At 44.6% G+C, this 21522-nt stretch overlaps 1 protein-coding gene across 7 annotated transcripts in view; it reads right to left on the bottom strand.

The window, feature by feature from the left end:
• Nucleotides 1-597: 597 nt before the first annotated feature.
• The window catches only part of LOC105916020 (spectrin beta chain, non-erythrocytic 1), a 57344-nt gene continuing 36419 nt past the window's right edge, over nt 598-21522 (bottom strand). For 4 of the 7 annotated variants that reach the window (XM_036125868.1, XM_036125872.1, XM_036125871.1 and 1 more), the window contains exons 20-34: nt 20932-21149; nt 20478-20649; nt 20198-20353; nt 17854-18177; nt 17523-17642; nt 9365-11326; nt 7398-7517; nt 7240-7314; nt 7072-7158; nt 6904-6995; nt 6688-6779; nt 3619-3682; nt 3339-3529; nt 2899-3057; nt 598-2814 (exon numbers count right to left, since the gene is read on the bottom strand). In XM_036125868.1, the coding sequence (XP_035981761.1) occupies nt 2549-2814; nt 2899-3057; nt 3339-3529; nt 3619-3682; nt 6688-6779; nt 6904-6995; nt 7072-7158; nt 7240-7314; nt 7398-7517; nt 9365-11326; nt 17523-17642; nt 17854-18177; nt 20198-20353; nt 20478-20649; nt 20932-21149 (4098 nt within the window). In that variant the 3' untranslated portion in view covers nt 598-2548. The remainder of the gene's footprint in view (nt 2815-2898; nt 3058-3338; nt 3530-3618; nt 3683-6687; nt 6780-6903; nt 6996-7071; nt 7159-7239; nt 7315-7397; nt 7518-9364; nt 11327-17522; nt 17643-17853; nt 18178-20197; nt 20354-20477; nt 20650-20931; nt 21150-21522) is intronic. The other 3 variants (XM_036125870.1, XM_036125874.1, XM_036125873.1) reach the window with 3 other exon arrangements.

Here is a 21522-nt window from a genome sequence, read left to right as displayed (position 1 = left end):
CAAAAACTGACCTGTCTGCTGTGTTCGTCTTTTACTTCCCCAAAACACTTTCGACCACTTTGTTTGCATACAAGTGACAAATACGGCTACATGGCGTGAAATTAAAGTAAACTCATTCATGGCGTTTAAGCCTTTAGAGTTCAAACACTTTTCAGTGGTAGTCATTGTTCAAACCCTGGTTGTACAAACAGCACCACACACCCAAAGCAGTAAACGGCTTACACCAATTTCCTTCTGTGTTTTTTCCACAGTAAACATTAAAACCTTTTTAGAATAATTTTCTTTTCTGCTATAACTAGTCAGATGCAGACATAGACACTTGAATATTTTTGCAATGCTAAGCAGCATGGGTTTGCAAACGTTTCATGAGTCGAATTCATTATGCAACCATGTCCACAGAGAGCGTCTGGTTCCTCCGCTTTAAATGAAGGGCTGATTATGTATGTTTACATCACATCTCTGAATGGGGTCAGATTTTAATATGCAAAAAGAAAATAATGTTGAGATGTTCTTAGCCTTGCCGACCTTTAATCTCTCCTTTCATCTCCTCGCCTTCCTTCTCAAAATACTCTAGACATGACGAAAAAAAAAAAAAAATTTTTTTGAACCACCAGTCGTGTTGACAATTGAATGTTTAATCACAGCAAAAGCAAAAACCTCGTTTAAGGTTTTTTTTTATCATGTATTTAGTCTTTGCCACAGAAGGTGGAAAAAAGAAAACGGTTAAATCATACAAGATCAAACAGTATCAAACTGTGAGTTCATAGGTGAGGACCGGTTTTAATGTAATGCAGCCAAAGGCACTGAGAGCTCAGCTTTTAGTTAATACTTGGTCATAAAACGTTAGGGAACGGCTGATCCAAAAACAGAAAAATAACATATACAAAACTGCTGACCCAAAACAATCAAAATCTACATATGTAGTAACAGGCAGAAGTTTACATACACTCATCATGAGCATGAATGTCATTGACTTTAATCACCAACAGTTGTAAGACTCGATAAAGAAGCTTAAAATTATTGAGAATTTGCTCTGAGCCACACAGGCCCAGTGTTATACATATGGTTGAATTTGAGACTTTTCTGAAAACATTAAGGCGGCTTTTGGATCATTGTCCAATAGGGAGACCCAACTCTGTCAGAGCCTAATCTGTCTGGCCCAAACTGTTAATTCAAAATAAAATAAATATTTTAATGGTCAAAAATGAACTTTGGAAGCACCAAAATGGAAGATACTGCAACGGTGGGGTTACTGACCACAGTGACACCTTTTTAGGCATCAGGGATTCAGAGGGTGCTGACTAAAGAAGTACATGATCGAAAAATTGACACCTTCAAGCCAATCCAAACGTCCTCTGATAAAGTTTTATGGACAGATGAGGAAAAGACTGAGCTTATATACTAAGACAAGTATATTTGGAAAGGTCAAGGTGAAGCTTTCAGACCTTAGAAAATAGTGCCAGTCTCAAGCTTGGTGGCGGGGCTTTGTTTCACTGCCACTTGTACCGGTGCATTACACAACCTGGTGGGGACATTGAAGACAAATGATTGTCGACAAATTATTTAACTTTTAACTCATATTTAAAGGCAAGTTATATCAAAATTGGTTTGAAAAAAAAAATAATCAGGCTAACTTTCAGCTTTTGGGAGGGCCTAGCTGATGTGGCAACCTCAACTCTGCAAAGAAAAGTGGGAATTTGTATGAAAGCCAGATACTACCCAAAGCAACTCATTTAGATGGAGATTAGACGCACATTGTGTTGTTTCTCCGCAACCTAGCGAGGAACATTTCGCAGAATATTAGTGAGGATGCATATTTGATTTTGAGAAAGTGTCGATCCGAAAAGCAACACAATCAGGTCTTTGATGCATGATCATTCCACCCTGAACAAAGAGTCCAAACACAATAAAAGCCAAAGATAATATGACATACATACCAGTGATGAATGTATGATAGGAAAATTCAACGAAATAGTGATAGGGGTGTATGTATGCATTCATAAGCTTGAGGTTAATGAATTTGGAGGTCCTTTCCTGCTTTAATATCCTACCAACAGGGTACCAGACACATAGAATGATGCTACCACCTCCATGATAGAAAGTCGGTACAGTGTTCCTTGGTTCTTTGGGTATTTTTGACTCTGTATCAATTACACACAATTTTACAAATTTGTGCATCCAATCCTTCATTTTTAACTAAATTTAATTTAAAAACTGCGCTGGCATTTCACCTTGAAACAGCAAACTGTTCAAACAAGTCCTTTATACTCTTAATGAATATGACATTCACACCCATGATGACCGTATGCACACAGTGCACGCTAACAGTTGTGTTAGTTTTATCTGACCTATAAACGTGAAAAAAGAGACACTTGCAAAACAGGTTACTCATGAGGATGCTTAAGGGGGCTCTGAAGTGATTTATCTCAAACAGGTCACACATATAAGTGTTTTTGCTCATAAATACGGTCAGTAGTAGCGTGGTTCTGTTTTACATGTGCACTGCACGTTTGAAACAATCTGTAAAAAATCAACAACATGTATACGCTCAGGGCTCTTTTTTCCCAAAGAACTTTTTGAAGACAGATTTGTTGCGAGGTCGCGGGAGGCTGGAGTAGCTCTTCAGAGCAGAGTCCTTATACATGTCTGGCTGCCGTGAAGGGAAGGGCAGCACCGCAGGCTCCAGGCTTCTTCTTATTGACGAGCTGTCTGTCGAACTGCCCCCAACTACCAGAGTCACACAGTAGCTGGATCCCTTTTCCACTCCCCCTCCTCCTGGGGAGTTCAGCGTGGGTTTAATCTTCTGGTACGTTGCTGAAATGTAGAATAAAAAAATGAGTTCTGGCCCGAATGAAGGCGGATAAACGATCAAATTCAGGTGAGCCGCTGCAAACTAACCAGACGTAAAAGAGTGGGAGCGCTGCTTGCTGCTGAGCCAGCTCTGGCTGCTGGATGCAGGGGAGTTGGAGGAGGATGGAGAAGTGTTGTCTGAAGAAAGTCTGTGAGTCACTGTCTGCGTTAAGCTGCGTTCATCATCATCATCATCATCATCTTTATCTAAAGGGGTCAAATGGAAAGCTTAGCAACAAGAGATGAAACATTTACAGTAAAAAAAAAAAAAAAAAAGCAGCAGCCCTCTTTGCAGTCATCTGATGCAGCAGTTGTTTAATGTGCAGTAAGGTGATGCTTGGGCTCCACCTAGTGGTGCCTGATATACCTGCATCAGTCAGTCTTTTTATTAGAGCTTTAGAGATTTACCACCACCGTCACTTGGCTGGGAGATGGAGCTCATGCCTTCTGCAGAGCATGAATGTTGTGCAGATGTTCCCCAATCTTACCGTAGCAGCCTGGATTCAATGATGGGACCGCTGACTTGTCATCCCCTCTTTGGCCATGGAGCGTGTGACTCTGCTCTCTGGTGAGCACGACAATTTCTTTGGTTTGATTGCCGCTCTGTCGTTTCAACCTGGGGAATGTGTGGGTGGCCTGGTGCTGAGAGGGGCAGAGACCGCCGGCTTGATCTTGGCCTCTGAAGCACAGGAATGGGTAACGGCGTGCGTAAAGTAAAGCTCTACAAAGTGGAAGGATTTTGTATAAGTTGCTTGATCGTTATCTTACAAAGAGATGGGAGAGGCTTGATCAGCAGGAACATTTGTTGGTGAAAACACGAGCTCACTTTGACCTTTGACAGAAGAAATAGGTAGCGTCACATTTATTCAACACAGACACAGCTGAACTTTGAAATATTTATTAGAAAAAAAGTTTAACCACAACTTTTTTCACATTTTGTCACTTTCCAACCACAAATGGCATGCATTTGTTAAGATCTAATGTCACAGACTAACAATAAATATTGTATAATTGTGTAAGTGGAAGGATTATTCTATACAGTGCCTTACAAAAGCATTCGAACCCTGTGCCTTTAAACTGAATTTGTTACAGTCCAGCCTGTACCTGAATTGTTTTTCAATCTCATTTTTTTGTAATGGATCTACATAAAATAGTCAGTCATAATTAGGAAACATATTTTAAAAACAATGGAAAATAAAAAACTGAAAATTGTGCACATGAACCCAGGCCCTTTGTTGTGAAGCCCTTAAGTAGTTCTGGTGCAACTAATTACCTTCAAAAACTCACATAACTAGGGAAATTGAGTCCATCTGTGTGCAATCAGCGTCACACGACCTGTCAGTGTAAACACACCTTTTCTGAAAGGCCCCAGAGGCTGCAGCACCACTAAGAAAGAGGCATCACACCAAGAAGAGTTGTTGAGAAGAGCAAGTCAGGGTGGGGTTAGGAAAAATGTTTGATTTTCCCCCAGAACACCATCAGATCCATCATCTTCAAATGAAAAGCGCCTGGTACCACAACATATCTGCCAAGAGAGGACCGCCCACCAGAAGTCACAGACCGGACCGGGAGGGCATTAATCAGAGAGGCAGCACAGAGACCAAAGGCCACCCTGGAGGAGCTGCACAGCTCCACAGTAGAGATGAAAGGATCTGACAATAGGACCACAATAGGCTGTGCACTCTATAGAGCTAGGCTTTATGGAAGAGTGGCCAGAAAAAAAAGCCACTGCTTAGTCTTAAAAATATGAAGGCAAGTTCTGAGTTTGCCAAAAGGCGCGTGGACTGACTCCCCAGATGTATGAAGGAAGGAGCTCTGGTCAGATGAGACTAAAATGTAACTTTTCTTCATCTGGTGCAAACTCAACACATCCCATCACCCCAAGAACACCATCTCTACAGTGAAACATGGTGGTGGCAGCATCATGCTGTGGGGATGTTGTTCAGCAACAGGGACTGGAAAACTGGCCTGAGTCGAATGGTGCTAAATACCTGGATATTCTTGAACAAAACTTGTGTTAGTCTGCCTGTGATGCAAGACTGGGATGGAGGTTCACCTTCCAGCAGGACAATGACCCTAAAGCATCACTCAAGTGGTTTAAAGGATATCATTTATATGTGTTGGAATGGCCTAGTCAAAGTCCAGACCTCAATCCAATTGAGAATCTGTGTTTAGAACAGGATTGTTTGATCAACAATCCTGTTTAGAGGCAACAAAACATGAAAAATGCCAAGCGGTGTGAACACTTTGGCAGGGCGCTGCATGTAATATTGAGGCTTCATGTGGCTTTGTTTGTCTGTTTTCTATGTTGTGTCCTCTGATGTGTTTACGTTGACTTTGCACTCTGAGCTACTTGCACATTTTTTTCCAATGCAGGTAAAACTGCAAATGGCTAATAAAGTGAATCTGAATATGATGTATTTCAGAATGATCTATTAAAACAAAAATCGGAAAGTTGTGGTTTTCATTTGTATTCAGTCTCCTAAATAAGATCCAGTTCAAAATATTGAGTCCTCACCCAGTAAGTCAACAGTCTGCCTAAAAAGGCGCTATTTTGGCGATTAAAGTGAAGCCAGAGCGACACGACACCTGCGATGGATGTGAAGAGACGGTGGCTGGAGTTGAAAAATCTGAACTTTTTCCTATTGTCCCACCGCAACAACCAATCAGGAAATGGATGTTGCTGTGACGTGGGGCGAAGGACTGCAGTGGAGACGAAGAAGTTTTCATTCATTCTGGAAGAAAAGCTGATAGTGGTGGTCTGCGGTCGGCCTGAGTTCTATGACTCAACCAATTACTACTAACGAGACAAGTCCAGAAAGGACCAAGCCTGGAGAAAAGTGCGTGAGGAGACTGGAGTAGCTGTTAAGTGAAAGCGTCGCTAAATAGCATCATTGTACTGCTGTATTTCTGGCTTGTCGCCCGCTGTACACTTGCTGTCGTGGGGACGTCAGCCATTGCCGGAATCGCTAAAGTGGGGACATTGTCGCCGAATTCATGTTCAGCGTGAACGCACCTTTATTGTGGATCCTCCTCTGAAGTTTGTTAGCTGCAAGCTGAATTCTCGTGGTATTTGTGCGTTCACGAACACACAAGAATCAGTCTTGTCCTGCTCCAATCTCAATCGTTTGATCCCAAACTGTTTTCGGTTCAAGCCCAAATCACGTTGTAGTGTTATGGTTTAAGGCGGGACATACCAGCTCTGACGAAAGCAAGAGCTGCCAAGCCCAGAGCCGAACCAGAACAAACATGGCAGAGCAGGAGGACCTACGCGTAGCTGCTGCTATCACTCCTGTTTTGTCAGAATCCACGATTTCCTCTTTGAAAGAAGAACAGCAGGAAGCGCCTTTACTAGCTTAACTTCCTCTGGTTTCTCATGATGTCTGCTGCTTGCATTTTCATTTGACCGTGATTGGCTAAAACCAACCTTTGGCAGGCGGGCATTAGGTGTCCCTTCACCCAATCAGCTTAGAGAGTTCTGCTGAATGTCCTTCCTTTCCCTGAACGGATTCGATGGGAGCAGTCCCAGATTGAAGATGTGCAGAATGGAGAGAGCTTCACATTATCAGTCGAGCTGGCCCGGTTTAGATGTATAAAGCGGGTAGAAACATACCCCAAAAGATCTGTAGCTGCGTTTACTCAGGTGTGTGTAATATATATGCACGCACCACCTTTTAAATCTGATTTTTTTTTCTAGCTACGTTACAATTATGTGGTATTCTGTGGAGGTCTGTCACACAACATCCCAAAACAATGCGTTACAGTATGTAGTTGCAACGTGTGACAAAATGTGAAAAAAAATCCAAAGGTATGCAAAATTACGCAGACTTTGCTCACATTCACCTGTGCTCGCTTGTATCTTCATGATCCACTTCTTCATCATAAAGCGTGAGGCGGTATTAAACAGATATTCAGACCCATCGCGGAGCCTGAAAACAAACGACACAAGGTACGGAAAAAAATAGCAACAAATGCATCTCTCTCTCTTTTTTTTTTTTTTTGCATTCATGTCTGCAATTCCCAGTAACAACTTGGTCGCTTGCCCAGCATTACCGTAGCCGAAAGCAGTTGGGTTTTTTGGTGTAGTCCGGGGCAGGCGAACACTCAGCTCCCCCGAGGTTCAGCGGCAGGCCACACGCAGAGCTCTGCAGCACAAACTCATCATTACTCGCCGCATGCCAACAGCTTTACAGACATTACATCTTGCAGCCTTCTGCTTACGCGCAGCGTATCCTTTCTGTCCTGGAAGAAGCACAAGGTGTGTCTGTATAGGACGGCGTGGTAGGAGCTCCAGCCTCTGGAGGCCGCCTGTGAAAATAAGATAAGGTCCACATGCTGCTGACTGTGGGCTTTCCATCTGCTGACTGTGTAGGCCTAAACATTCCTTACTTTCTTTCCTCCCAGCTGCAGCTTGTGCTTCCTCTCCAGGGTTCCCTCCATAGACTGCAGCTCTGGTTTTCCACTCTGCATGGGTGGGAATTAATAACGGATCAACCAACATCAGAACGGCCAATCTGTCTGGGCTGGCGCACAGCTTTCAGTCTTACTAGGATGAAACAGCGCCCTCCTGTGGCCACGCGTTCCTGAGGCTTTGCCGGGTCTTCAGGGCTTTGCTGGCAGGCTCCGTTCAAACCCATGTGGACTGAAAGTAGACTCCGGGACTGGTTCTGTTCAGGAAGAGAAGAACACACAGTCCGGACTAGTGACCAAAACAATCACTTAAGCCTAATCATTCTGACACGGTGATGAGAGCAGAACCACGTGAAAAAATGTAATCTTTGAGGTTATTCAGCTGGGAGGCAAAAAAACCCTGAAATAATTGTTTTCCTTATGCTTTACTTGCTGCTGATACACCTGAATCTCCCCAGGATAGGACAATAAAGGATTATTCTACTCTAAAAGATGCAGCAGGTACTGGTAGCTACCACTAACAGACCTAATGAAATATGTTTAGCTGAAGCATTCTGGTTCAAGGCTTTATTTTGTAAGTTGACCAGAGTCTCCAGGAACTAATTAGTTATCCGTCGCTTTCTGTTTCCCTGGGGTGTAAACATGATGTGACACGGATACCCTTTTATCTGAGCCACTCATCAAAATGGGAAAGATGGGTGAACGTGTCCTTTAAGATAGACGTGCGTTGATCTTTGGATGTCACAACAGAACAAGAAGAAAAAAACGGGTCATTTTCTCCAGTCAGAGGGATAATTTAGTGTAAAACTAGGCTCACCATACACAATGAAATTTCCTGAAGCTCCCTGTTAGAGAACTGCAGCAAAAACGATCATCTACAGGCTTAAAGTCCCCGTAAAAACCGTTAGACGCTATCTACTAGTCATCTCGATGTTTGGGGATATGGAGTGCTGTAGGTCTGATTCTCGGATAACCTCGTTAGAGTGCTTGGACTCTTTAAAACACCTAAATAAAATCCTCAGTGACTCTGACAGAAACCTTCAAATGGTCGTTCAGCCAGATGATGATCCAAAATGGCCAAATCAACAAAGAAATGATTCACCAGAACCAAATCCACCCTTCTTTTTAAATGACCTTACCCCTATAAGGTAAGGTCATTCATTACCTTACGGTATTGCAAATGTATATTTGCAATACCGTACTTTAACTGTAATATGCAATTACCTTCCACTGCTGCTGTCCAAACTCTAATTATTCATTTTATAGTAATAGCTACCAGTATATCATGCTCACAATTCTGCCTATAGTAATAGCCATCTGTACATATATTCATAGTACATGTAAACTCTGTATAACAACCATCTGTATATTATGCTATTGTACATATCTGTAAAACTCTATTCACAGTAATATCCACCTGCTATTGCACTTCTGGTTAGACCTAAACTGTATTTTGTTGCCTTGTACCTGTACCTGTGTAATGACAATAAAGTCGAATCTAATCTAATCTAATCTATATAAAGGCTGTGGGGGGAGCTGAAAAGAGGAAACGCAATAGGATGTAGGGATTTTGCAGAGTAATGATCAGACGTCTCTGTACGCTCCAACCTTGTTATAGTAGAAGACTATGACCTGTTCTGTTGGCAGAAAAAAATAATCTATAGTTGTGTCAAGAGTGATTTTTTTTGTAAAAACAACTAAAAGCTTGACATCCCTTGACACAAATTAAAGGTCAGTGTTCTCTAGATATAACAGTATGAGATTATGCTGCTGCTTTTTTACATTACTGATAAATGTGATCAGAACTGAAGCTCACAGCTACTCTAATAAATTATTTAGAAACCGCTGCAGGCAGAATTATTAACGATCTACCCTGATAATGAATGTTGACTCTAGTGTCAGAGGGACATGACCCAACTTTGATGGCTTTACAATATATATTTATTTTAGTAATCTGGGAACTTATTAACAGTAAAATGCACAGTTGTTTTATCTGGACTTGTTTGCCAGTGCAGTTCAACTCTGCCCAAAGTTGGCAACCCGACAACAAAAGGGTTGTTGCATTAGGGTGGTGCCTTCACCACACTTCAAACAGCAACCTTACCTGTGAGCAACCGGGTAGCTCCTCCACCTCCTCCCCCACCTTCGCCTCCTCTTGCTCCCCCTCCCCCTCCCCGTCCTCTTCCTCCTCCTCCTCCCTGTATTGGTAAACGTATCTCGGATTGTCGCCGACGTCTGGAAGCTTCACCGGATCGGACGCCGTCTCGTTCACCGCCACCGCCGTCTTGCCGGCTGCTTCCCTGTTGGGGAAAGCTGCCCAGGACCTCCTGTCCCCCGTGGCCAGAGGAGGGAGGTGATCTCTGGAGCGCTGCAGCTTGTCGTGACCCGGGCCGCCCTGGACGTGGGAGGGGAGTTTGAACTCGGCTACGAGGAGGTTTGGTGCTGAGGCGGTGACCAGGTTTCTGTAGAGAGGAGGCGGGTTTGCGGCAGGAGGTGAGCTGGAGAGCGGCTCTCCGGTCGGGTCCGTGAGGAGCTCCTGGTTGGGCTGGTACATTATGTCCGAGCAGATGCTCTGCCTGTAGTTTGTGGTCCGATTCCAGATGTCCTCCAGTTCTTCTTCTTCCTCTTCGAACTGCTGGTGGTCGACGTGGACCGGGTCGGCGTTCGTACCCGCAGGGCCTGGCGACGGACCGGAGGATGCTGCCGGGTTTTGTCGCGTCGTAGCCGGGTCTATGCCCTCCACCTCGAGGGAAACGAGCTTTCCCACCACCCCTTTGGGCCGCGGCTGAGCCGGACACGGAGCGTCGGTGCGGAGCCTGAAGCCGCTGGAGGCGGAGATGCCAGAGTCTGCGGAGTCCTGTCGAACGCTGACGCTCATCGTCGACTTCAGGTTCACTCTCACGCGAGGAGCTTGGCTCGACTTCAGCCGAGGGCCTCTTTCACGCTCTCCCTGGGATCCGGTGCACCTGTGGTACTGGTGTCCGTTCAGGTCCCGAATGAGCGTATGGACACTGAGGCAGTCGTGCTTATGAGGGACTGAGGCGCAGTTATGGACTTGGTTCATGTAAATAGGCAGCTTTAAGGGCCTGTTTACTTCATTTATTGTGGATTTAATTTCTGATGGGCTTTGGTCCCTGTCCTCTGCCCTCTCATGGTGACTGGTTCGTATTTGAGCGCTGTCATCACGCGGTGCCGTCAGAGGTTCCTCCAAGGAAGGTGTTTGTGAACTCGTCTCCTGCTCCGGCGGGTCGCCAGCCGCTGACCGCTGCGTTTCAGGGGAGCTGATTTCAGCCGAGCTTCCTGGGAAGGCCGACAGGACGTGGGTCTGTCTGAAGGAGCTCAGAACCGGGTTTCTCTGAGAGAGAGGGTCGGCGTCGGTGCCGCCGGCTTTTCTAGACTCCGGAGGGGCGATGGTGATGATGTCCTGGATGCTGGGGATGAGCGTCATGTCCTTCGGCAGGTCGAAGCTCAGCACGGAGCCCAAACGGAGGACTCTGCAGTGGTTTCCCCCCGCACCTCCTGAGGGAGAGCGGGTCGGTCCTGACGACACGGCGTACGGAGTGATGCTGTTTTCTCCCGCGCACTCCGAATCGATGTCTCTCAGCAGAGGATTTTTCATGTAGGCCAACGCGTCTGCAACGTTCCCGCCCTTCTGTAACCTCTTCCTCCTCTGACCCTCCTTCAGCGGCCACGTTTGAGTGCAATGCGTGAGCATGTCAGAGTCACAGCGGTGCACGCCGCCGGTCTGCTCCTCCACTCCCATGATCCTCTGTATCGTGTGGCGGCGCTCGCCCCGCTTCCGTTTCCTCTTCTTGCTCATCCGTTTGAGGCTGCAGAAGATGGAGCTGCTGCTGCTGCAGCTTCCCGTCGAAGGGTGGAAGCTGACGTTGGCCGCCTGCGGCTCAGAGCCGGAGGAAGACCGCGAGGCGCAGGAGGAGGAGGAGGACGGCCACAGCGTAGGGGAGTCTGAGGCTGCAGAACGGCTCTTTAGGCGGGGAAGGGTGATGCTCTCGTACACCGGGGCCACGGCCGGGTTGTTATCCTTAACATGCAGGTAGGTACTTACCTGCGAAAAGACAGAATAGGGTAAATGGACGAGGATGAACAGAGATTCTAGGTAAGCTGCGCTTGCTACAGTTTTTTGCAAAAGAAGAGAGTCAAACTTCAACGTATAATACAACACAAAACCGTGAAGCGCAAAGAAAAAAAACGTGTTAGTATAAAACAAATCTGAAAATGTGGCATGTGGCTTTTATATTCAGACTCCTCACCTGAAAAAAAAAAAAAAACAGTGCACCCGACTACCATCAGAAGTCATCTGTCTGATAAATAGACTATGTCTCTTAGGAAATACAGCTATCCTGTGATGGCCTCGGCGCTTTGTTAAAGAAAACATTAGCAGAAAAGACCAACGGATGGGGAAGGGTTAAAGTGGTGGAGAAGTTCAAAGTAGGATTGGATTAGGAATCGTTGATTGGTTGATTTGAAAGGGGGCGGTGTGATTTACAAAACACAAGGCAAAGTTAAAAAAGCCAGAGTTAGCCAAGAAGGTATTTTCTCATCTGTAGGTTATAAACATCGTCCACCTGAAACTAACAAGCCAAGCAAGGAAAGCATTAATCAGAGAACAGTTGACCAAATGCTTCACAATTTCACAGTTGTAAATTTGCAAATGGATTATTATAATAATAATAATAATAATAATAATAATAATAATAATAATAATAATAATAATAATAATAATAATAATAGTACAGAGGGACTAAGACTTTTTGGTTTCTCATGGTCAACAAAGGCCAAGGAAATGAGATGAGTTCTTAACAAAGATTTAAAGGATGTTATGGTCTGACCAGTGCTGACATCTGGAGATGAGCTATTCTATAGTGAATGCTCAATCACCTCTTCGTTTTAACTTTGATCATGAAGGAGAAACTGGCGTACTCTCAAAGGTGTGTATATTAAGAAGATGACATAAGTAGCACGGGGCTAGACCATTAAAACCAGTCCAGTAGGTACCCTGGGCTAATTGTGGAGGAGGGTGCTCTGGGCAGAGGAGACCAAAGTTTAACCTTTTTTGGGCTATGGAGCTAACAGCAGGGCAAACCTGGAAGAAAACCCGTTAAAGGCTGCAAAAAAGGACTGAGGTGCAAGCTCACCTTCTGTCATGACAATGAAAAATCTCAAGGTGACACTGACGAGGTTTAGATCAAAGCACACCCACAGCACAATTAAAGTCAAGGCCTAAATTAAATTGTGAATCCGGGGCGAGAAGTGAAAATTAATGTTCACACGTCCCGACTTTTTCTTCAGTCACATAAAATCATTGTGGTTCTAAAAGTGACAACATGTAGTTAAAAAAAAGTATGTCCAAGAGGAGAGGAGTAGTTTCACAAGAGACCGTGAGCGGTTACAGCTTTCAGCAGGCTGAGGAATTGCAGAGTCCAGTCAGAAGAAAAAAACAAGAAACAATCCTTTGACACGTCCCAGAAAACACTGGATTAAGTAACATTTGTGAGGCACACAAAAAATTAAAATGTATAAAAAACACATGACAGAAGAAAGGAAGCGAACATGAGCCCAGCGGCCGACTCGCAGGATTTAATCAGAGTCATATGGCGTCTGTACATGTCGTCATGCGCAGCTGTAATGCCCTGACCCTTCAACTCTGTGACTAATCTCTTGTAGCTGCATAAGCTGCAGACAATAAATCATGTAGGCCAGTCTGGGGCCTTTCCCAAAGGTTCATCACTGGTTTGTCTTGTCTCATGACCGCGGCTCCGCCAGCGTGTGGGACACTCTCCTATACCGGGGAGACATTTTGGAGCGCAAGTTCTCATTGGAACCGAGGATGAAGTCACTCGTCTCACACAAAGCGGGACCGGGTTTACATCAGGCTCAGCAAGAGACGAGAGAGAGTTCCTGTCAACAGTCCCAGCGGGGAGAAGACCGCGTGTGCTTTTCTCCCTCGTCACCCCACCCACTCCTGTTTCAGTGGCCGTCGCTTTTTAAGGTTTGGATCTCGCCCTGAGATCCAATGCAAACTTTGTTTGCATCAGATAAGGGGTCCCTAACTCAAATTGAAAACTACACTCCCTGCTCTAGCATATGTGAATCAAGTCAGTCATCCAGCTCTGCAGAGGTCTGGTAACAAACACTTTATTTGATTCAGGTATGCACTGCAAAAATGGATCTAAAAATAAGTAAAAAGTTCTTAAAGTTAGTGTATTTACCCTTGATTTGAGCAGGTAAATAAGATTATCTGCCAATGGAATGAGTGTTTTGGCCCCTAAAATAAGATAATTAGACATCCTGCACTTGAAATAAGATAATGGAGATGAATTGTTCCTATTTTAAGTGCAAAAATCTTAATCCATTGGCAAATAGTCTTATTTACCTGCTCAAATCAAGGACAAATACACAAATTTTAAGAACATTTTACTTATTTCTAGTTCTGTTTTTGCTGTGTGTAGGGAAAGGTACGCAGGATAAAAAGATCTCCTGAACAGGACTCGGCAATTATTGCATAGTAAATTAAATTAGATGTCAATCTTTTTTTTAAACAACTAAAATGCTGTGTGTTTTTGCTGCAAAAATGCTGGCATAATTATAATTAGTTGTAGGGGAAGAGTGTTAATAGGGGGAGCTTATTTTTCATTAGGAGAGCTTGGTTTGTTAAAAATGGAGAGCAACCAGGAAGTCATGCTTATTTTATCAGCCATGGTTATGTCCAAGGAAACGTGTGCAGGCACTGCTGCTTTGCATCAAAAGAGAAACACAGGCACGGATCTTGCTGCTTGTAATATTCAGCCAATATAAACCGCCTAATTTAACAAGAAAACAGTCCAGCGCCTGTGAAGAGAGGTTCAGGACATCCAAGAAAGCCACGCAGCTTCCAGGAGCGTCTTCTAAAGAGGATTCAACCGAGGGAATCGGGTCGCCACCTGATTCTCAGCGTGTCTAGGAATGGCAGCAGGGAGGGGGGGAGTATTTTTATTGTCTACGGTGAGGAGAGGCAGCAACAAAGCTATTTTTGTCTTCTCCGTCCCTTAAAGGCTTCTTCAGATGTGTCCCTGCTTCAACACGCCTGAATCAAATAATTAGATCATCAGCGCCGCTCTGAAGGAGTCGACTGCACTGAGAAGGCCTTTAATCCTATCGCTTCAGGTGTGTTGGACCACAAACAGTGTCCGAAATTAACTTTGTTATTCACCGGCCAAGTTGGCCGGTAGATGTAAAAATCAACCGGCCAGGCATATTTTTTACCGGCCAAAATATTAATTTTGACCAGACCTCAACTTTTATAAAAATTAAGAGTGAAATTATGTTAATTATGGGGGGCGTGGTTGGGGGCGTGGCTGACTGGAACCTGGAAGAGAAATCTTTGTTTCCTGAATTAAAAAATATGTATATATTGTAGTTGATCATAAAAGACACAATATGAATTATCAGATTCACATCCAGCCGATAAAAAACACTACAGATTATCATTATTCTATCCATGTTGGCCTTATTTGTGAATGAGGCAGAGTTTCATCAAGCCTGTACGGTCAGTGGGGGTTCTAGACCAAATTTAGCAGGGTGGGTCAGGGTGGGGCCAGTGTTTTTTCACAGGGGCACAGAACAAAAGATTGGGGGGGTGGGGGGGGGGGAACTTAACAGGTCAACATTTCATCGTTTAATATATTAAGTAAGCCAAAGAGCCAATTGTGGCTCTGGAACTGCAGGTTGCAGACCCCTGATCTTTTCTCAATACAGCGGGAGCTTAACGTGAAACAGCTTGATTTTAATTATTGTTATTTTTTTTGTATTTATTTTTTAATTATTTTGTTATTTTATTATTGGGTAAAACCATAAACGAAAAAAATGCAACTGATCCAAATGACCAGTCAGTCACGTCATCTTTGTCAGCATTTATCATCCTAAGAAATGTAACATCATGTTTTTAGTACAGGGGCCATAACAGGGGCCAGGAACAGTTCTACATGGGCATAGGCCCCTGTTGGCCCCTGTTCAGAACCGCCCCTGTGTATGGTTCAAAATTTTCCCCTCAGCTGCAACACTTAAAGCACTCAGGGTTCACGCTGCGTCTTTACGCTGATCTCGCTGCTGGATTTTACCCTCGTGCGCTGCGCCCCCGATGTTACAGGTTACATGTGACGTAATTTTGCGCACCTGAATTCAAGCGCAACGCACCACGTCCACCGAAGCACCGCTGGTTCTGTGTCGTTAAAAACAAAAGAGCATGAAAAACAGTTACCGACTCTCCTACTGACTTTAATTGGGACATTTTTGTACGAGTGGAAGGACATTAAACGTAGCGATTCACGTTTTGAAGGCTGGCCGCTGATAAAAGCACCTTGCTCCGAGAGGGGGCGGGGGAGGCGCAGTAAGAGCGATGAAGCACAGAACCGCAGCGCAGGTAGTTAAAAAAAATCAGAATAAATAAGAACGAAACTTATAAACAGACTAATTGGCGTTTTAGACTGTATCTGGTTAGCAGATCTGTTTTCTGATCCAGCGTGCAGCCATGACTGGTTCTGAATGTGAAAGAAGCTGAACCAGCACCGCAGAAGGCGGGTCTAGACTGAGCTCTGGATGGACAGAGCTGTGAACGGATCGTATGGGTTTTGTTATTTTTAGGTTACTTTTATTTTATTTGGTACAAACATTTACTCGCCATGTGGCAGCTAGCCCTCTGAAATTCACTCGCCAAACTGGAAATTTACTCGCATTTGGCGACTGGCGAGTGTTAATTTCGGACCCTGACCACAAACGTCTGGAAAAGCTGGATGTAAACGTCACAAAATTAAGACTTTTGCAAAACCACTCGGATTTAAATGCAGGACCTACGCAAAGTCAGCAAAATCTGCAGATATTCAAGACTTTTAAGACCTAACTTTCATTTGGAGGCCAGCATGAACCCTGCAGGAGCTGGAGAATAAAGTTTTTGTCCAGCATGATTGAGCACAGGGTCACGAGGCGAAGATGATAGCTAAATGTCACAAAGATCAAAACATTGACATTTTGTCAGGAAACTCAACACATGTTAATCCCACTGGGATCCCGTGACAAAAGACGGCTAACAAAGCAAGAATAGGTCACCATCAGTCAGGATTTGGTGCCAGAAGCTGAAGAAAGCAGAAGAAGGGGGGAACTGCACAAATCCTTAAAAAAAGAAAGGTCAACACGCTTTTCTCAGACGCCTTGTATAACCCTCTGAATGTAAGCCTGTAAAAATCATGAGATGTTTGTTATTGTGCTGCAGCATAAAAATTAAACGTAACGACACAGAAGATGTAAAGTTTATTTAAAACATTATTATGGTCTCAAAACTTTCTGTTTGTTTACTTTAGCCTAAGGTGAGGATTTATCGTTAGTGCCTTTTTTTGGTTACACTTTATTTGAAGTCTTTGTCTTTGTCTTTGTTATGACAACTTGACATTAACAGAGACAAGGTTAAGTTTAGGGCTTGATTTGGGATTAGGTTAAATTTAGGGCTTGATTTGGGATTAGGTTAAATTAAGGATTTGGGATTTTGTTAATTTAAGGGCTTGTCATAACAGAGACATTTTAGACAATGTCAACTTTGCTTTAATAGTGTCATAATTTACCGAATGACAATTAATGACAACAGTCCTAAACATTCATAGAGTCATTTATGTTCATAACAGGTGTTATGTCATGTTTATAACAGTGTAATGTCAGTCTTATGTAGACCCCTTCATATAAAGTGTTATTCTTTTTTTAATTAACTAATTGAAGCTCCGTTTAGTTTTCAAAATAAATCCCCAGTAAAAAGGCACAATTATCATCACCAGAGAATGAATAAACACACAAAGCTTACAAATTAGAGGATTTTTTTGTTTTGTTTTATGTTATTCTAAAAGGTGTTATTTTAAATTAATAGGGAAAGTTGCCCTTTTACTTAAAAAAAATCCCACCTAAATTCACCTCTGTTTAATTCTGTTTTGTTTTTACTTTTAAACAGCAAGTTTAAAAGTAAATCACCCTGTTGTAAATTCACTTGCTTATACGGTTTCTTGTCCCAGCGACTGTAAACATTAGTTATTGTCTTTCCTTTCACATTCGACTTGCAGAGGAGGCAACAACACCAGGGTGGCGAGGAAGATCTGGACCTACGACCAGGTTAGAACAAAAAAAACAAAAAACATGCTACCCTCAGGAAACAGCTGCACGCCGCATGCGGTCTCGGCACACTTGGAGACGCTGCATGCCGTCTCAGTTCACACCGCGCAAATTACCTCATCGGCGCTCTGCCGATAAATCTTTCTCTTTCGCTTTAAACTACCAAAAGTGTTTTCCAAAATCCCCTGGCAGCGCCTCCAAAAGGTTTTACAGGCAGACGGCTGAGGCGCGGCGAGCTGAGGGAGAGAGTGAGGGGGGGGGGGAAACGGAGAGTGGTGAGTGCCAAACTAGAGAGGAATGACCTGCGGGAGTCAGACAGGGAGATCCTGTGCGGTGTTAGTGTAGAAAAGTGATCATCCCAGCATGAAAACATCAAACTTTCCTCTTTTTCTTATAAAGAGTCAACTGGTGTTGGGGGTGATGTGTCGAGGCGACTGCGCTCCTCACCCTGTGAACAGGCTCAGAGGTCTCCAGTGGCGTCTCATCGGGCCCACCGGGCAGGTCCAGCACCTGCACCTGGCTGTCCCCCGCGTTCCCAAAGCTAAGGATGAGGTTCACGGCGCCCCCCGCAGGTGGGCTGCGGCTCTCCTTCCCCGCCGTAACGTTGGGTGTGGGAGAGTCGCCGCGCGGGCCGATCCTGTTCATGATTTCGTAGCCGTCGTCGGACTGCTCGCCCCCGCTCTCTTCGTTCCAGTCAGCTGCCTTTGCTGCGTCCTCGGAGGTCTTGACGGCGTGGGACTGGTGGAGGGCCTCCAGCTCGGGAACCGAACTCTGTGTGGCAAGGCGGAGACAAAAGATGAACAAAAATGCTCACACTGCTGGAAGCAAACGTTCTACATCTCCTCCAGACTCAGACGGGTTAGCAGTGCCAGGAGTGGACCTCCTGAGTGGCCTTCAGCACCTTCAGAGTGGGAATTGTCAGCCCTTTTGACTGTTTCCCGTTGCGCTTTGTGTGATGTTTGGTCGTTTGATGACAGAAAGAACAAAGTTCAACAACTGTCAACTTGGTTAGAGAATCACTTCAGCCAATGAAACTGCTGGTACCCAGCAGAGCTTTGTGTGCAGCTGATGAAGGTTAAGGAATTGCAATCTGCCAGCATTAACGTGTTAATGTGTTTAACTGAGTAGGAAAATATGGGACTTTTTTGACTGCTGATGGAAGACGAAATACAGGTTTGAAAGAAGTCGTGATCCCACTTTTAACACAGAAATTACACCATAGCACAACAAAAAAAGGCCGATACAATTAACTCATCATTTGGTTATGCTGGTGAAGATTCTCAGTCATCCAGGTCATGGTCCTTCCAAAAAAGTAAAAAACAAAGCAACTCAATTTCTGAATTGAGAAAGCTTCCTGGAGAGGAAGCGAAACATCTTCAACTACGGAAAACAATTCCAGTTGCTTTGTTTTTTACTTTTTTTGGAATCATCATTTGGTTAGATAACAGCAGCAAAGCCAGAGCAGGAGAAAAAAAAGGAGCTGTGAAGTACACTGTAAAAAGGGAACTAGAAATGAGTAAAATTTTCTTGAAATCCTTGTGTTTTTAATTGATTTGACCAAGTAAATAAGACTTTTTGCCAACGGAATAAGATTTTTGCATTCATCTTATTTCAGGCGCAGGCTATCTAGTTATTTTATTTTAGGGGTAAATATACTCCTTCCATTGGCAGATAGTCTTATTTACCTGCTCAAATCAAGGAAAAATACACTAATTACAAGAAATATTTACTTGCTTTTAATTCCGTATAGCCTTTTTCAGTTCCAGTGAAAAAAAACTGGTACAGAGAGCCGAAAAAACCCCAAAATAGCGTAGTATGTTCCCATGTGTCTGACGCGCGTGGTTATTTATTGTGCGATAATAAAATCATTTCTCAGAATGATGCCGAGCTGTGAAATTTATGTTGTGCGATATCTTTCTGTTTTAGTGGATTTGGTAATAAACTTTACAGGTTATTCTTAAGTCCACGGAGATACTTTTTGTGGGACAAGCTCAACATTTTTATTCTACTTTAATAGCAGTCCTTTGACCCAAAAGGTTCTGACAGATGTGTGGAAGGCGTGGTTCTGTCACATGAGCGCCGGTGTGGGGAGCCGCGGCCCAGTGCTTACAGCAGGACACCTGCGCCATGTGAAGGCTGCCGGTTCAAATCCCACAGACTGCAACTCTGTCTCTCAGCCCCAGAATGCATCTGGGGTTCCACACAGTGGCAGCCCACTGCTTCCTAAGGAATGGATTAAATGCCGTGACTGATAAAAGATGATTATAATTATGCTAGAAGCACTCAGTTTGGCTTCAAAGAAACCAGTGAGGAAAAAAAACAAGCTCACAGACCTGCCTAGACTCGGATTCATTGGTAACAAACACGTCACCATGAACGAGCTTTTTTAATTTAGCTTTTTATTTCTGCACTACAAAGAACTGAAGATTTTTCGTTTTATATACAGTATATATTTTCATCTAATTGCAGGACAACTAGTTTGCAGAATGGATATATTGTATTTAATGGATGGTATTTAATCTTTCAATGGATTAAACAGTTAAACAATCGGATTATTAGCAGGACCTCGCTGCATGCTGAGGTCATTCAAGCCTTTGATTCATGTCTGTCTGGTCCAGCGACACGTCGGAAAGCTGCCGGACATCCGCCCCGTGAGGACTGGAGTTTGACACCCACTGATTGAGGCCCTTATAGATCGTCAGCATCTGCACTTGTTTGGGTTTAGTCATAGAAATTGAGGAGGTATTTTTGCCTTCATGTGGACAAACCTTACACCAAACTGCTACTTTACCTCTTTAAACGAGCTCCACATCGTGGCCTCTGAGTAAATGTTATCACGCGAGGGTTCCTCTCTGTTCTGTTTGCGAAGCCGCTGCTGCTTCTGGGCTCTCCAGTGCACCGAGATCCACCCGAGCATGCTCCTCAGTTCCTCCATGCGTTCTTTCACCTGCAACACATTTTTCCGTTCAGAGTCACGCCGGCGTCGTCTCCTGCTCGTGTGAGTGAGCTGGTCGTGTGTGTGTGTGTGTGTGTGTGTGTGTGTGTGTGTGTATGTGTGTGTATCTGCTCACCATCTGGGTGAGGTGGTGTTCTCTGTCTAAAAGGGTCTTGGCCGTGGACGCCAGCTCGTCGAACTCGTTAAACCTTTGTTCTATCTGGACGTCCAGCGGCCGCTGGCCTTCTCTCCGGGGGTGCAGGGCGGCGTCTGAGAAAATGCACGACCTGGTGTCTTCGGTCCATGAGCTGCTCAGAGGGATGAGGAGGAAGATGAGGTGGTGTTAGGAGACTAGGACCAGTAAGCCTGAGAATAAACAGACCCTCCCCTGACAGGAAACGCATTCATCAGCCTGTCACACCCAGGAAACCTGCTTTATTCCTGAATTCCAGGCCCCCCCCCAACCCCCCACCCTGGGGCCACGCGATTCACAGTGAGAACATCCTGTGCTTTCCCTGAAAGGGATTGCCGTAAGCTAATGTTCCCAAAAAAAAGTGGATCTGCGGCAAAGATCCCCACATCCTGCTTACATCAGGGCGAGGTAGCTCCTGAAGAAGCCCTGGAGCGCCACGAACTCCTGCAGACGGGATCTGTTCTCCGTCACGCTCCTCCCCAGCTCGCTCCAGGCCCGCAGCATCGACTGGACTTTCAGGTCGAACACGTGCGCCTTCTCCAGACACAGCTCCCTCAGACAAGAAGCCTGGTTCTCCATCTCCTTCACCTCCTCCCGGATGATTTCACAGTCGGCCTGAAGACAATCACAGCGAGAATCCATCATGAATCTTCCCATCATTTAAACACCCCGGATTGATTGCTCCTCTGACTATGACCTCATCTTCATAGCTTTATGCATATGATTCTGTTAGAGGCCCATATGCAGACCATGTGGGCCTCCACCGTTATAGCAAGCTTGCAGTCTTGACCACCTTTTTTCTCCCTTTTTCTGACGACCGGAGTAATTCACGGTGTTCGAGGCTCTCTGGGAGCAATGCTTCACCAAGGTTCTCAGCTACAGTAAGCTTCACCGACACGGAGTTGCTGCGTGCCAGTCTGCTGATGCAACGGCCATTTATGTTTGGGGGGGATTAGGTCATTTCTGCTCTTCAATCAAATCAGGTCCT

Source organism: Fundulus heteroclitus, chromosome 22, assembly GCF_011125445.2.
Source record: "Fundulus heteroclitus isolate FHET01 chromosome 22, MU-UCD_Fhet_4.1, whole genome shotgun sequence".
Classification (NCBI taxonomy): Eukaryota; Metazoa; Chordata; class Actinopteri; order Cyprinodontiformes; family Fundulidae; genus Fundulus; species Fundulus heteroclitus.
The sequence above is the reverse complement of the archived record's forward strand: the minus strand, read 5'-3'. Positions and strand labels throughout refer to the sequence as shown.